Genomic DNA, 18,232 nt, shown 5'->3' with positions numbered 1-18,232 from the left:
GCCACTGTATTTGTTTGTTTACCATATAAGATTAGGTGAATTAGGATGCAGTACTTCAAAGACATTTGCACAAAAGATAAACAAAGTAAACACATACTCAAAGGCTGTTTGGTGGTAACAATACGTAAAAACAAAAAAAAGGTAATATAATTATGCACGAACAAAAATCACGACAGAGCTCGATTAAAGCTGCTTATTCTGGGGTTAAGGCTAATATAATTATTAGAATGTATTACGTCATAGTAAGATGACATTAAGTCAATTCTTAATGATTAAGATTAGGCGGAGTGAGCGTAGCGAACGAGTCCTTCTTAATCATTAAGAATTCACTTATGTCATGTAACTGACTTGTAATACAACCTCATTGGCTGATATTTGACGCAGGAATTGTGTATCGGATGCAGATGAATGATCTTTAAACACGCGCGGAAGTAGAAATTCTTCATGATTCTACTACTTAATGATTACCTATCTGCAATTTTATTGGTTGAATATGTAAAGATATATGTCTGAAGCAGTAAGTGGTAATATGCATTGGAAGAAAATTGAACTATGATAATCAAACTTAGTGTTTTAGTTTTTGTGCCGGCTGATGTCATTCGAGGGGTTTTCAAATTTTATTTCAATATTTTTATGCACCACTCAACTGTAACCACGGCCCCACCAGGTCCGGGGAATAGCGGGGACTTTGACTTTCGCTCCAGCCAACCCCAGATAAAATCCCCGCCCTGCGGGGACGAACATATGGTAAAATCCCAGCCGAATGCCCCCGCACCCCAGGCACCCTAGGTTAGGCCAAATCCCCGCTATATTTTTAGAAGACAAAACCGCCGCATTCACCCGGCACTGCGGGGCCACCTGGAAGATAAAAACACGGCCCATTTCCCCGGTTACCCCCGGTATACCACCACCGGACCTGGGGAAGGTGGGTGGGGGGGCGGCCGTGGTTACAATTGTCTGGTGCATTACGTTGATTGATTCGGACGCATGCGCAAACATCAAATCACAGAGAGTCGCAGGACGAGGTAGACCGCTCTATTTCCTGTAGATCTTCAAAATTGAACATAACAATATAAGCTGTACTTGAAGTACGTATAATGCTTGTCTTATGATCATGCAAATAAAACTAGGCAAAGTGGTTTGAGCAAGATAGTTATTTTGGTATTTAGCAGATACCAGTGAGCTTTCCAAGCTTTAAAGGGACTCGCATAAGTTTTGCCACCAAATTGATTTCCCGGTAATTCATCTGCAAATACTTATACCTCGTATTAGAGCTTTTTAACTCTTTGATACCGTAATTGTGGTAAAAACACTTCCATAAAGAAATCTGGTTTTAGTGGGGACCGAACCCACATCGGTACAATCAATGAGAAATTAAAAAAGTGACAAAAAAACCATACGCCCACAATGACTTTTACAGTTACATTAGAATAACATTAAGCCGTTTTTGTTGAAAAGCGTTTCAAATGCTATTCAAAATCGTGGACTTCAAAGACAATATTTCGGCATATATCAAGATTTGTTGAAGGGTTACAGCTGTCAGTATCTTAGTTTTTTACACTCCTTATGATTTGCCACAGTTTGTTTTGTCATACAAAAAAGTTCATTTTACAAAAAAACTGTGCGAGGCCTTTGATAAAGTATTTTTCGAGATATCATATTAATTAAAACGTTAACAATCAATTGAAATTGAATTGCAAAGGTGTAATTTCAATTCAATTCAATGCCTTTCGTGTGTCTTTTTACCTGGCCAATAGAAACCATAGGAAAACAACAACAACAACAGCAACAACAACAATTTTATGTCATTGGGCGCTAAGAGTTTCATAACATTTTGTATCAAGCGGCAAAGAACGTTAGATTATTTTAAACACATGTCAAATAACGCACGAAAAATGAAGATTATAGCCAATGTTTGGTAAAAAAAAAGTTTGTCGCTTTATGAGTAAGGCAGAATAAAGTTATACCAGTTTAATATAAGAAAACACGTGATTGTTGAATGACTTCCGAATCAAGTTACGGCACAAGATAATCAAAGTACAAAGAGTCGCCCTAAAAGTGCAATGGTAGAGCGTTCTAATCGGGTGCGGCAGGTCAGGTGGAGGGGATGGAGGGATGAAGGTCAAACGCCGTCCGCGTCAAAGACGTTTAAATATTTTTCCAATGTCCGGATATGACTGCGAATTGCTGGCACTTCTATCTCATGTCACTTATGGCATTACATACAATTTATGATGGCGTCACGGCGGGGTCAAGAAGCCAATGGGCGCGGGCAGACATTGATTTGCTTCAATAAACAAACATGCAAACAAACAATGGTCACTAATCTTTGTTTGTTTTAAGAAGAATATCCTGAGAAAACAGATGGAAATTCTAGAAGAGGAATAAAAGGCATTTCAAATCAACAAGTATCGAGTTTAATAACAAATATCATAGTGGTAATATAATCTTTTATTGCTCATAAATATGTACAATGACGTTATAAATTTTTAATATTCTTCCCCATATCTTCCTCCATATTCTTCCCCATATCTCGTACATTATTTTGCAGATATTCTACAAACTTACATCGTAAGAGTGAAAATTCAGCCTTTTTTGAAAACATTGTATCTGTATTCAATCTTGTTCGTTGTTTTAAAGCTCGTTCGGTGAGTAAGCCTGCGGTCATTCGGAGGTCTTCGGCCATTTTTATCGAAAGCAACCTCGGATGTATTTGGAAGGTTTTCATGCTCAAACAGCGGTACGTTTAAGTCCGCTGCAAGTAGATCGCGTATTATTTTTTTTAGCAATTAAACTTCATGACATTACTCTTGTGAATCTCAATTATGTTTGCAATAAAACACTTCACTGGCAATCAATTTAAACTTAGATAAAAATACAACTCTCAAACACTAAATTTAATTAATAATATAATTAAGCATTTACGAACTCCTTCAACTGATGTACCGGCATACATCCGTTTTTGATAAAATTGGCCGAGGAGTTCCGAATGAGCCTGCGGTCTCGAGGACTACGTGTTTACAATCCGAATTCGATATGATACAGGGGTGGTATTTAAGATGCGACTTAAGGAAATCTTATCGTCATACGTCAACAACTTCAATCACTATATTGGTCAGATATTAATAACAAGTAATCCGATTAGCTACATCGTTCTTACATCCAAATAAGAGCAATATTTAATATCAGCCCAAGTCACCAGTTTAGCGTCCGATTATAATATCCCGTATATCGCTTGACGTTTTTGACTTATGGCGACGGGGAACAACTTTTCACTCCGATGCAACAAATGGATAGTTCACACGTGCTGTTTAATATTTAATTATAAATAATATTCGTTTGAATTCGATGCAAAATTAATATGATTGTATTAGTATACCAGAAATGATGCATACATGTCGAAAACAATGTTTTTTTGATGAAAGATACCGAGTTTATTATGAACGAAAGGTGCAGAAAACACGGTAGTTGACGATAGTAGATCGCAGGAAATACTTTAGCACTCACCAACCATTTAATATTTTTGCGTTTTCAGCTACTAAATACACGGCTACAATCTTGTTATCAGTATTAATAGGTTCCATAAATGCATTATTTAGGAAGTAGTGAAAGGTTAACCACTCAAAAATTATGTTTGCTATACATGTGTATGTATTGATTTTGAATAAGAGTGTCATTTTAATGTTTAAACTAGTAACGAAAAGAGGGGCTAGGAAAGAAACAGTACCCTTCAATCGCACAATCTAGTTTGCGTGTGGGCGAATGTGCATTCAAAGTAATTTAATCAAGATATATATTTATGCCCGTAGCAAAATGTTCACAAACATAGCGAAAAACCTCTCATTTGAAATCATGTCATGCAACCACATTTCCTCTGATAATTGGTTAAAATAAATCCTTTCTTTATAAATATTAGCTCTCAGCAGAGGCCTGTTTCCTGTATGACCTCCGAGGTAAGTGAACAAGGCACTAGACCGACAAGAAACGTTTCCATCAATTGGCAATTTTGTTTCCTCCTGGAATAAAACTCGGGTTTAATACGGCGAGAGTTTCCTGTAAAACTGTAATAAACCTTCTACAGATGTATTTATCTACAACAACATTGCAAACAACAATCGAACTGTGATTGCTCATTTTGTTGTTGGAAAAAAGATTAACGAGCGTGAACGAGCAATTGCATAGAGTTGTGTGATAATTAGATGACACACGTTTGGGTGGCATATAGGCACACGTTTAAAACAAACACTAGCTTTAAAGAGATTCAAGATTTCAAGATTCAAACATATTGATTAAGTAACGTAAACATATTGTTTCTTGTTACATGATAAGTTTAATTTACATTATATATCACGTGACATAATCATTTCTTATCAATTAATTGCATATTAAGTATATAAATGAGAGAAAATTAAAAAACAACAACATATGCATGCATAGATAACAATATCAAAAGAGATTTTATTGAGCAAGGATAAGTGTTAAACCGACTGGCGTATCATCGGCGTCCGGTTGCATTTTTGTTTCAGAGTTGTTTCCGTGCGTTCGCCTTTCACTCGCGGTTCAGCTTGCATTAAACCATCGCAGCAGCAACATCATGATTTTGATCTGATAAAAACAGACGTTAAAACAAACGCTGTTTTCGACTGGTATCGAAGTTAACTTGAAACTTTCACTTGTTGACGAAAATAATACAGTCGACCTCCGTTTGTTCGAACTCGCTTGGCATGATTTCCTCTTTGGTCGAACTGGATGTAAAGGACCGATTTCTCAAAACTGAAGGGAAGCATTTCCGTTTGGTTCGAATTCCTCGAGTCTCGAATTATTTTTGCCGGTCCCTGGGACTTCGAGCCAACGGGGTTCGAATGTATATTAATACATACAATGGAATGACTAACCGTCGGAATGGTGCACGTTCGATTATATTTTATGCATGAACTATTACTGACTTGAAGTTTATCGTCAAAACCTAAGTCAGTAGTTGTCCAATAAACGAATGGATACGTAATAAATACAGTACGAGTTTTTATTCAAAAGTGTCCTCTTACAGACGTAAGAATCCGTTTCGCTAGGGCGAAGCCGAGGATAAAAGTATGGCGGAAACTTTTGAAGAAAATAACGAGTTACTATATCTGTCTTATACGACGATAAGTGTATTGCATATATAAGTGAGCAAATAATGGCATTGATAGATAAATACGGATTTATAAACAGAAACTTTAAAATAGAAATATTTTCCTGAAAGATAAACATACGATTATTATCATGGCCTTTCTTAATACAATGCCTCGGCTAGTGGATTTACTCGAAATTTTCGTGCACGGTCCGCTTACAACCGTAAGAAGACACTTTTTCAAAAGCTCTGCTGAGGGTATAGTCGTATAAAATGTGAACTACGCCAATAACCGTACCAGCTAGAGTTCATACTTGACTCTAATTTGTTGGAACCGATGATCAATTATGGTCGCAGTTTGAATCATTTTGGCCCGGAGTTCACAAGATGATGAGTTAAGTTTTTGCCATGCAAGTATATGTTTTTAAAAAACAACAACCGAAACACTATGTTGCTGGGAGTAATTCACCAAAACATCATAATATAAAACCAACATAACAAATGGATTAGCAGCTTTCATTCCTACAAAACACTCTTTAAAAATCAAAAGAGTGTTGCATTGAGGTGCATAGAAGAAGTACTGCTGTTCTTATTGTATTGAAACGATGATACTTGTCTTTGTTCGTGTGAGAAATCAGCTTTAAAGGTGCACTTACTCCCTAATTTAATGTACCAAAATTAATACAATTGTTTTAATTTACTACATATTATCAATAAATATCGAAAACAATGGTTCTTATAAAGGATACTGTGTTTAATATGAAAGAAAGGTGTAAAAAAACACGGTATTGCTACCTTATGAGACGATAGTTGACCTCTCTAAATCTTTTAGGACCCACCAGTCATTGAACATTTGTGCGTTTTCAGCTATTAAATACACTGTTACAATATTTTTATCAGTTATTAATATTTTCCATAAATGCATTATTTAGTAATTAAGTTAAAGATTCATCACTCAAATTTCATACTTGTTATACATGTATATCATTGATTTGAAATACGATTCTCACTTTAAACAAATCTCTAGTGATTTCGACATGGGAAGCTCTTTAATAACATTTTACTGACTCATTTCTAAGGAAATATGGCTTTATGTCATGTCCAATAAAACAGAAGTTATTTCAGTTGTTGGAGATTGTTTTCATTTTTGTACTTTTAATAGTACAACGAAGTTAAAACATGTTAACCGTATCGCAAGTTAAAAATAAAAAAAACGATGACTATCGGTCGGTATGTCCTTATCATTAATAGCGTATAATATAGGTTGATATACTTGTTTTGTTTGTTTGAATTTTAAAGCCATATCTTGTTTAACTCGTTAGGGTTTAATGAGCTAAACATGAACATCCGTTTAAATAAGGTACACATAACACAGATATAAGCGATGTTTTGACGCTTTTTTAGCTTTATTGGGGGGGGGGGGACTTTGTGGCCATGTAGCTATTTATAGGATTTTGTGGGTTTTTTTATATCTTTAGTCTAATGAGTAAAAAAATAAAAAATATTGAAATAATAATAACAATAATAATAATAATAATAATACTAGTAATGATAATAGTAATTATAATTATAATTATAATAATAATAATAATAATAATAATAATAATAATAATAATAATAATAATAATGATATTAATAACAATAATTATAATATTAATAATTAATGATAATTATAATAATAATAATAATAATAATAATAATAATAATAACAATAATTAAAATATTAATAATAATTATAATAATAATTATTATTATTATGATTATTATTATTATTACTATTATTGAAGCATCATGTTGTGCGCCTTTAATTGACAATTGAATACAAAATAGCGTATTATTTCAGAAAATATTAAGCAAGACATCTGAATGGATGTTATGATAATTTTCGTTCTTTTCAATCTGTCTCTTTTTGGATTTAAGACAGACAGATGAGAGATTGCTGTTCTTGAACTGTCCCTATAGTCTCAGATAAATTAGATTGTAGTGCTTAGAGCGGTAAATCAAACCCTTATCAAGCTCGTCATGGATATTCGGACATAGGCAAACGTCCCTCGGGTGAACTAATACTGGTATATTTATAAGCAAATGTACGCGCTCTTATCTAAATTCGATCGTGTAATCGTTAAGCGTCTATTAATACACGGACATATCGTTGAAAGGCGTTTTGAATCAACGAGTTGTTCTTTATTAATATTATCTATACCGTGAAAAGTAGACTTGTATTAATATGCATCTTACAAAAGCCAAAACATGTTTTTCGTTAGGGAAAAACCTATAAAACTAAACAAAAAACATTCCAAAATCTTCCTTGTTTCGCGATATAGTAATAACTTATGGTTTTGATTAGAAGATGTTAACATTGTTGATTCCAATCAAAATATATGTCGTTTGATAAATTTCTAGTGATAGCCTACGACATAGGACGATAATTACGCTAACAATGTAAATTTTGGCCATTGCACTGTTTTTCTCAAAGTGACACTCTTTTTCAAAATCAATACATTCACAAATAGAACAAACATCTTTTTTTTTCTGATAAACCTTTAACGTCTTCCTAAATAATGCATTTATGGAAAATATTGATTACTGAGAACAAGATTGTAACCGTGTATTTAATAGCAGAAAGCGCAAACATATTAAATGATTGGAAAATGCTAAAATATTTACTGTGGTCTACTATCGTCTCGTAGAATACCGTGTTTTATTCTCATCTATCTCAAATTTAACATGGTATCCTTCATAAAAAACATTGTTTTGACATTTATTCAATCTTTTTGGAATATTAAAGCATTGCCATTAATTGTGGTAAACCTTATTTGGGAGTAAGAATGCATCTTAAATAATGTTTGAAAATCCATTTGTGTATCTCGTTCGTAACTTCCATATATTTTTCCCTTTAGATACATCTGAGTATTGGCGCCGACGTAGTTTATTGTTATGACATTTCAATCACTCAAAACAGTTCATGACCATTTAAAAACATTTAAAGCGACAGTCCGCAAAAGTAACCGTATTTCAAAAGTTTTTAATAAGTTCCACATTGTTTCAGACCGACTGAACCGCAATTATTTTTTAAAAAATCGCTTTAATAACTTAGATTTAACAAATTGAAAATTGCCGAAAGTTGCTATTTTTAGACGGCAAAAGAGAAAGTAGGTCTACGGTTTTTCCGACTACTCTTGGGGGCGATACTATTTCCCGGTCCCGGTCTCATCCGGTCCCGGTCTCCTCCGGTCTCTGTTTTATAGTAGCTATCGGGCGTGATCAAAAAGGTGTTAATGACCGCGGGGGGTAATAGGATTACAAAAGATAACAGTTGATTAAAACATTAGATATTTGATGATAATTATGTCACTATTTATTTCAAATTTTATATAAATAAAACATAAAATAAATTTAGGCAAAGATAAAAACATGAAATATGCACATGTACTGAAATTAATGTCATGAATAACAAACACATTGAGTGTGTGTTTTTTTCATATTAAATTCAGTTATAAGTATACTATTGATAATAGTAATACAAAAAATAACAATGCTTGACTACATGTAAATCAGATATGAGTCGGATATGCAAACATGGAATTTTTCAATTGTAATCATTTATGCTTAAAAAAATTTATGTCGGGGGGGGGGGGGTAAACATAAAAGGAAGAACAATAACATAACATAACATAATTTAAAAGGTGCAATTCTAAGTTACTTCATACTCTAGCCGTCCTCAATCTTTTATGCAAAAAACATGAGCATTTGTACTGCATCGCATCTTTCTCTACACCTTTAACACGAATTGCATAAATAGTGTATAAATTAAGACATAATGTTTATATATTTTATACCATTTTGTTACATATAAAAACAAATAAGATTGTCAAAATCGTGTTATAAACATCAGCAACACAATCCGTTGCCTGGGGCCATAAGTTATGAACCGGGAATTATGAGACCGGATGAGACCGGATTTTACGAGGAGAGACCGGGAAATAGTATCGCCCTGCGCATGCGCAAGAACTTTGGAATCCCACTGTTTTTTCTATTTATATAACCGTTAACTCTCGGGGGCCGATAGTTAAGAAGAGATATTGAAAATGACACGAAAAACTCATTTCTAGGTCGATTTGAACCAAATTTTTTTTGGATTCGTCAGTCAGGAATGCTTATCAACACATAAATGAATTCTATTTTTTTTTCATGGCCAATTTGCCCGATTTGCGGACTGTCGCTTTAAGATAAACCAGTCTATGATCAGAAAACATCTGAATTGGTTGTCTGGTTAGCGCAGTGGTTAGTGCACTCGCTTCACACCAAGGCGACCCGGGTTGGATTACCGGCTTGGGCGCGTGTGACTTTGGTTTGTGGTCACCAAGTCGGACAAGTGGCTTTTCTTCGGGTTCTCCGGTTTCCCCCACAACACAAGACCACACTCTCGCGCAACATCGTGCTAATGAGAGTGATAAATATATGTTGCAATAGCCTGTTTATCAATCTTTGTAAAAACAAATTAAAAATTAATGTATGTTTAAACTAACTGAATATAATTACTAGAAGGATAAATGAACTCAAACGTAGGTTTTCTAATACAGTCGAACCCCGCCAAGCGGTAATGCTTGAATAAATTGGTCCTTTTCATTAAGTTCGAGCCATCGAGGAGTTCGAGCCAAGCGATTTCGAGCCATTGGGGTTTGACTGTATATAAAAAACATGAATTATTAATGAGTTTTGTACCCGTTGTTTCTCATAATATACAGAACAAACTCGCGTTCCTCGACATTGTTTCAACCGAAGAACAACCTTTTGTTTTAGTCTTTACAAGCATATGAACAGTTCTTCAAATGATTTATTCGTGCCAAAATGTTTAAAGAAATATGCAAAGAATACATATTTTATTCCAATTTACAGTGGTTTTGTAAAACTTCGGAAATGTTCGGTATTTCAAGTCAAGTGGCGAAATATCAACAGACTGTGCCAAAAATATGCTAGTATGTTCCTGCTAATAAAAAGACATATGAAAATAGTACTGCCATCAGATTAAATCAAAACTTTATGTAAATATTACGGCTGATGACGTAATAGAAGGGCCATAAGCCGACAGTAAGGAAAACCAGAGTTAAGGGCCATAAGCTGACAGTATGGACAACCAGAGTTAAGGGCCATAAGTCAACAGTAAGGACAACCAGAGTTAAGGGCCATAAGTCAACAGTAAGGACAACCAGAGTTAAGGGCCATAAGCCGACATTTAGCACAAGCAGAGTTATGGGCCATAAGTCAACAGTAAGCACAACCAGAGTTAAGGACCATAAGTCAACAGTAAGCACAACCAGAGTTAAGGGCCATAAGTCAACAGTAAGCACAACCAGAGTTAAATACCATAAGTGAACAATAAGCACAACCAGAGTTAAGGGCCATAAGCCGACAGTTAGCACAAGCAGAGTTATGGGCCATAAGTCGATAGTAAGCACAAGCAGAGTTAATGGCCATAAGTCAACAGTAAGCACAAGCCGAGTTAAGGGCCATAAGTCAACAGTAAGCACAACCAGAGTTAAGGACCATAAGTCAACAGTAAGGACAACCAGAGTTAAGGGCCATAAGCCGACAGTTAGCACAACCAGAGTTAAGGGCCATAAGCCGACAATTAGCACAACCAGAGCTAAGGGCCATAAGTCAACAGTAAGCACAACCACAGTTAAGGGCCATAAGCCGACAGTTAGCACAACCAGAGTTAAGGGCCATAAGTCAACAGTAAGCACAACCACAGTTAAGGGCCATAAGCCGACAGTTAGCACAACCAGAGTTAAGGGCCATAAGTCAACAGTAAGCACAAGCAGAGTTAAGGGCCATAAGCCGACAGTTAGCACAAGCAGAGTTATGGGCCATAAGTCGATAGTAAGCACAAGCAGAGTTAATGGCCATAAGTCAACAGTAAGCACAAGCAGAGTTAAGGGCCATAAGTCAACAGTAAGCACAACCAGAGTTAAGGACCATAAGTCAACAGTAAGCACAACCAGAGTTAAGGACCATAAGTCAACAGTAAGCACAACCAGAGTTAAGGGCCATAAGTCAACAGTAAGCACAACCAGAGTTAAGGACCATAAGTCAACAGTAAGCACAACCAGAGTTAAGGGCCATAAGTCAACAGTAAGCACAACCAGAGTTAAGGACCATAAGTCAACAGTAAGCACAACCAGAGTTAAGGACCATAAGTCAACAGTAAGCACAACCAGAGTTAAGGGCCATAAGTCAACAGTAAGCACAACCAGAGTTAAGGGCCATAAGCCAACAGTTAGCACAACCAGAGTTAAGGGCCATAAGTAAACAGTAAGCACAAGCAGAGTTAAGGGCCATAAGTCAACAGTAAGCACAACCAGAGTTAAGGACCATAAGTCAACAGTAAGCACAACCAGAGTTAAGGGCCATAAGTCAACAGTAAGCACAAGCAGAGTTAAGGGCCATAAGTCAACAGTAAGCACAACCAGAGTTAAGGACCATAAGTCAACAGTAAGCACAACCAGAGTTAAGGGCCATAAGCCAACAGTTAGCACAAGCAGAGTTATGGGCCATAAGTCAACAGTAAGCACAACCAGAGTTAAGGACCATAAGTCAACAGTAAGCACAACCAGAGTTAAGGGCCATAAGTCAACAGTAAGCACAACCAGAGTTAAGGACCATAAGTCAACAGTTAGCACAACCAGAGTTAAGGGCCATAAGCCGACAGTTAGCACAAGCAGAGTTATGGGCCATAAGTCGATAGTAAGCACAAGCAGAGTTAATGGCCATAAGGTTTGGTACATTTGGTTGAAATTCCATTCAATACCTGTTATTGCCTCAAATAATGTAGATCTCTAACTAGAAAATAAATAAATAATGGGGAAAACACTTACAAAAGGAATTAATAAATAAACATACATATACAGTTAATGGGGAAATAAATTATGGGGAAATAAATAATGGGGAAATAAATATTGGGAATACACATACAAAAGGAATTAATAAATAAACATTCATATATAGATAATGGGGAAATAAATTATGGGGAAATAAATAATGGGGAAATAAGTATTGGGGAATATTCCTTGCAAAAAGAATTCATAAATCAACATACATATATAAATAACAAGAAAAAAAATAATGGGGAAATAACAATTGGGGAATAAAAAATGGGGAAAACACATACAAACGGAATTAATAAATAAGCATACATAATTATATAGATAATGGGCCATTCAATGGGGAAAAAAAAGAGGAAAATAAAAAATGGGGAAATAAATACCGGTAATGGGGAAACAAAAATCAAAGGAATTAATAAATAAAGATACATTAATTAATAGAGAGGGATGCCAACAAATAATGGTGAATTGATTATGAAACCGATATTCTATTTTGTTACTGGCAACATGTGTTATATTAAAGCAGTAAGCTCTAATATTTGTTTATAGTTATATAATAAAGAAAGAAAAAGCCTTGTTCAATCAGGTCTGTTGAAAGCCTACTACCTAATGGCTTGTCCATGTGGCTTTCCCAGGTGTTTTCTCATCCAAATATATCTCCATATTGTACAGAACAATGTTAAATAAATAACCTTTAAAATATTGTAAAAATGTCATTAAAAAGAAAAAAAAGATCTTACCAGTGTTTATGGGTGGTTAGCACAGCAGCTGGTACAACATTCATTTTGTCTAAAAACCTCTGAAATAAGATTAAATATCTGGTAGTAGGATGAAAAAGAAATAAATTAATGTAGAAAAAAGATGAAAAAAACAACATTTAACACAACTAAAGGGACACGATCATGTCTTATACAGTCAGACATTTCATGTGGATGTGAATAGTATGCTTGTAACAAAGATAATACCTTAATAAAGTATTTATAACAAATATTGAAGCTGCACTCTCACAAAATGACCTTTTTGACAACTTTTTTTTCTTTGAATGAGCCAATTTTTGCTTAAATGTCTGAAAGCAGTGAAATAAGACGGATGACAAAAAATCTGATTGCAGTTTTTCATGTTTACGTTTGAAGGTTGATGTTTTAAGCCAATAAATTCATTTTTCTTAAAGCATTAGTAACGCTTTAGCCATAAAAAAAAATTTTCAACCATAAATATGAAAAACTGCGTTCTGATTTAAAAAAAAAAATTGAATTTTTTTTGTCTAAACAGTCAATCTGTTAAAAGTAGCTTTAAAAAGACTGTATAATCAATATTTAAAGAAAACAATGACAAACTTCCAGAGTAACCTCTGACTTCATAAATTGACACTAGTATTCATTTTTACAATCTCTGAGGAAAATAGTCAAATCAACCTCTAAAGATAGAAATGTGAAAACTAACCAATACTGCCTCATCATCTCCAACATCTATAACCACACAAGTGTTTGATTCCGTTTCCATGACAATGTAGGCATAGTTGTCAAGGGCCACTGGGATCGGTGTAATCTCAAGTTCTGAAAAAAATGTGACCTTGACCTTTGAGCTACAGATAATGGCTCTTGCTGGCGACAAATTGTCTAGTCATGATAAACAATTGTGCTGAATAATTTCAAAATCTAACAATTGCCAAGTTACAACCTTGACATGTCAAAATACAAGATTTTTTGACAAATGACCTTTCAGTGCAACCTTCACCTTTGATCGTAAAAACATGAATAGAGAAAAAAAAACAAATCAATAATTCTTTCTATAAAACATCATAGAGTAATATGAATGAAGAAAAAAGACACTGATTAGTAAAATTCTTCAATCATAATCAGTGGTCGAAATTAGTACAAGCCAGCAAGCACTACACTGGTAAAATGCTTTCTGGGCTTCCTCAAATTATGGGTTTTGTACAACAGGGCTTGATAAAAATATAATGCAAAGCAGAAGTATATGAATTTAGGCTTGTTCACCCAAAAAAACTCATTTCGCTGACTGTATAAACAATTTAAAGATGTCTTAACAGGGTGAGAGTGGTCGAGTCATAAGTGTCTGCCTCTCACCCAAGAGGTTGTGGGTTCAATCCCCTTCAGCAGCACAATCTCATGGCCTCCCAAAATGAACACCAGTACTGGTTTCTGCCCAGAAAATGGACTCGAGCATGATCTATAATTAAGCTGTGTGCTTTCGTCACAATCAAGTTAAAGGAAATTTGTATAAACTCATTACCGCTATGCTTCTTAATGTCAATGGATGATTCGGCTAGGAAAATCTTAATTATGAATAATAAATGAGGCAGTTTTATTTGTTTTGCAAGGAAACAATGCGAAAATAATTATAAACTCAGAAACTCATACTAATGTTTTCAAGTAGAAAAAGTATTCTGGTGAATTAAGCTTCAATTGAACTCCGTCCGCCAGATCACTACAAAATTTAAAACCGTCTCTTAGACCACTTGCCTGCAGAGACAACTGACAATACAGGATTTATCATTAGTGAAGAGTAATTAATTGTAACATGTGAATTTATTGGAAAGAGAGTTGTCTCCCCTGCCTCATGCATATTCATATAATATAACAAGATTTATGTCAGTCAATTTTTTCACAATATGTATGAAGTGTAACGGAAGAAAGTACTGTGGTTGCTGACTAGGGTATAAACTAAGATGTTTTAAAATGTATTTACTATCAAACATGGTTGGCTCTATGACCGTGTGCCCATCTTCCCCATATTGGTCTTTTGCCTTCGTGACATCCTTTCCGTGGTAATATCGACCAAATCTGGTATGTGTATACAGAAAGTACCTGAAATGCATAGTAATACTCAGCATGTATAAATTGAAATAACTTTATATTTAATAATGTCAAAGCACATGTGTGCTGATACCCACCTCGTAAATGTATGAAAGAAATACAACATTCACTCATTTAACAAGCTGGGTATCAAGTGTAAATCATGCACATGGCTTAAATATCAGATGCCTTTGCCGTTATAATTTACAGGTAGTATGATAGACTTTTAAAGCTTTTTTTTGTTGTTGTCTTGGAGTGAGCAAATTTTTGCGTAAATGTCTGGAAACCAGTAATATAAGAGTAAAGACTGCCGACAAAAAATTGTGGATTGCAGCTTTCATTTATATTTGATATTTGATACTGTATGGCTTTACTAACGCTTTAGACTAAAACAGGCACAGGCAGACTAACATTGGCACAGGCAGACTAACATTGGCACAGGCAGACTAACATTGGCACAGGCAGACTAACATTGGCACAGGCAGACTAACATTGGCACAGGCAGACTAACATTGGCACATGTAGACTAACATAGGCACAGACTAAGAACAAAAGCATTTTCAGCAGTTTAATAAACAATTTAGATTAGAAATGTCAATTAAAACTTGTCAATGCAAACATAAAGCTGGGATGAAAACTAACTATTGCTCGTTCACCTGAGTTATTTTCAGATTGTGCAAGTTAACTGTCTCAGATGTAGTCCGGCCGGACGAAAAGTTTTTTTGGGAACACCTGAATTATTTCTGTCGTAAAAATGACAGATCAAATGCTTGTTTTTCGCTTTGAGCAAATGATCAATACTTTTGTTATATCCAATGAAATCGCTCGATACTTAGGCTGAACAGCCAATGAGTATATAGGTTATTTGGTAATGATATGCAAAGGGAGGCAAATTATCCTTAATGTTTGACTAGTGCAGTCCACATTCAGACATCTACATGGGCGTGTTATCTTGGTGCTCGACATACTTAGCGCTGGGATCTGTCAGTCTTGGCTAGGAAAACAACAAGTGGAAAATGGACGTATAGAGTCGCCAAAACAAAAATCTAAAAAGACTCTGAAGTGGCTGTTTGTATCGACTAACACTACCACTTCTTCCTTTTTATAATCGTCTTTGCTATGAAAGTCAGTGTCTGAAACCAGTGTCTTTCAAGAAAGCAGAGGCTCTATCATTGAGCTTTGAACTACAGAGAGCCCAATATATCTTCTATAGTCAAGTTAACAACCGAGATATTTATCCGAATGTAATATCCGAATACACGCACTTTATCATAATGTATTGGGATTGGAGCTAATTCTAAAACGAAAACTTTGCGTACCCGATTCTAAACAAACAACTCCCTTGCTTCGTCATAACTGATTTTAAAAATTAAGCCAGCCTGTCGAGTAAATAAACATTCTAATAGGCGAAAAATAACATTTCTTTCCTTGTTGGCAGACAACAGTTCAACAGTTCATCCGTCTGCTGTCAAAAGTGAAACAGTCAACACTATTATTTGGGGCAGATGGATTGGTGTTGAAACACGCTCAATATAGTTATATCATATTTAGGATAATATATAAGTAAGTATAAGTAAATTAATAAATGTTAACACGAAAATGTAGCTACAATTTACTGGTGTTCATGTAGATCATATAAAACATACTATACTATTTCCGGGTCCCGGTCTCATCCGGTCTCTGTTTTCAAAATTGTATAGTACGTATCGGGCGTGAATGACCGCGGGTGTGGGGGGGGGGAAGGATTGCAAGTTGATTTACGTTGTTAACAAAACAAACATTAGCTTTTGTATCAATAAAACAATTAAGGCAAAGATAAAAAGAAATGAAATATACACATGTACTATGATTAATGTAATGACTCATGATAACAAACACATTATTTTGATTTTTCGATATTAACTTCAGTTATAAGTATACTAATGATAATAGAAATACAAATAGAAACAATGCATGAATACATGTAAATTAATTTTGCAAGTCAACTCAATACTTCAGGAATTCTAACATTTTTTGTTTAAGTGACACTCGTATTTGTAATCGATACAAACACATTTATAACAAGCATACATTTTGAGTAATAAACCTTTAACCTTTTACTAAATAATGCATTTGTGCAAAATATAGATTACTGATAAGATTGTAACCGTGTATTTAATAGCTGAAAACGCAAACATATTAAATGATTGATGAATACTAAAATGTTTACAGTGTTGTTTTTTCACTTTTCTTTCAAATTCATCACGATGTCCATTATGAGATGTGTATTCATCATGTTTGGTAAGTTAAAAAAACACCAGCATGGATTGTAGTATAAATCATTTGGGAGTAATAGTGCATCTTTAACTATTGATTTTGTTGCCGTCAATGCACTGCCACCACCAGTTGTCTAATGTATTTCTGCCAACTGACTGATCGTCTATGTTTAATTTTTATGCCGACGCATTTCATGTGGAATCTTTTTCTGCATTTTCTATTATCGCAAATAACTAACATAACGACGCATTCTAGCATTTCAAATGAACAGAATGTTTTTATTTTGAAAGTTTTAGGGATACCAGAAAACGCTGTCGATCGCGACTTTTCATTTTTTAGGAAACAGATATTTTTTCTAGACGGCTAACTAGATGTTCCCTCATTTCACTTACGTAACGAACTTGACATTTGTATTAACATAGCCATTCTAAAAACAAAATTCAAAAGCAATTGCAAAGACACCACAGTCATGTACATTTGGTTGTTGTTGAACTCGCGGAACTTCATTAGCTGAGATGTGTTACTTTTATAAATTTGTGTTAGTTGTATTTGAATATTGTTCTTTGGTAATTTTATGCTTTCCCCTAACATGTAAAAGTTATAACTGCTATCAGTACCTTTGGTCGTCTGTATGCTAGTTGTCCAGTGATTCGTGCCATAAAAGTGTATTTGAACTGAGGATGGTTGTTGTTTCCAGGTCATTCATGTCGGAAAATGCTCATTTAGCTAATGTTTCTTGATAAAAAGTACTCGACTTTAAATAAAGATTCATGTACATGTATCTTGTAAGTTATATTTCATTTATAAAATAGCCTCCCGAATATTTCAGTAGGTAATTAATTATTATCATACTTATTATATTTTCTCAAGGAACTCTTCATAACAGGTTCATTACAATATACAATAATGTCATACCATGAAAGCTGTCAATGCACTATACAACGCGTGTCAGAGATTAGCGCCTGTCCCTAGTTAAGGACATGATAAACGGATAAGCCAGTTTTATTACACACGCACGGCTACTGTTCGGTTCATACATTTAGTTATGTCTATACCTATAATTTCTCAAATTCATATTCAGTATAACAATATTGTTGTTAATTATAAAGGCAATGATATTAATAGAATAAATGATTGTTATGCAAAGGCTCTAATAAAGTTCA

General features: G+C 34.7%; 1 protein-coding gene across 1 annotated transcript; it reads right to left on the bottom strand.

Moving 5' to 3' along the window:
• Positions 1-11,931: 11,931 nt before the first annotated feature.
• On the bottom strand, positions 11,932-16,264 carry LOC128208894 (probable hydrolase PNKD). Its single transcript, XM_052912626.1, has 5 exons — positions 16,133-16,264; positions 14,707-14,825; positions 13,438-13,550; positions 12,735-12,793; positions 11,932-11,953 (listed from the first exon to the last, which is right to left on the bottom strand). Exons 1-5 carry the CDS (start codon positions 16,165-16,167, stop codon positions 11,950-11,952), a joined length of 330 nt encoding a protein of 109 aa, XP_052768586.1. The 5' UTR covers positions 16,168-16,264; the 3' UTR covers positions 11,932-11,949.
• Between the last annotated feature and the right edge of the window lie 1,968 nt (positions 16,265-18,232).

The sequence above is a fragment of the Mya arenaria genome, chromosome 1 (assembly GCF_026914265.1).
Source record: "Mya arenaria isolate MELC-2E11 chromosome 1, ASM2691426v1".
NCBI classification, from domain to species: domain Eukaryota; kingdom Metazoa; phylum Mollusca; class Bivalvia; order Myida; family Myidae; genus Mya; species Mya arenaria.
The sequence above is the reverse complement of the archived record's forward strand: the minus strand, read 5'-3'. Positions and strand labels throughout refer to the sequence as shown.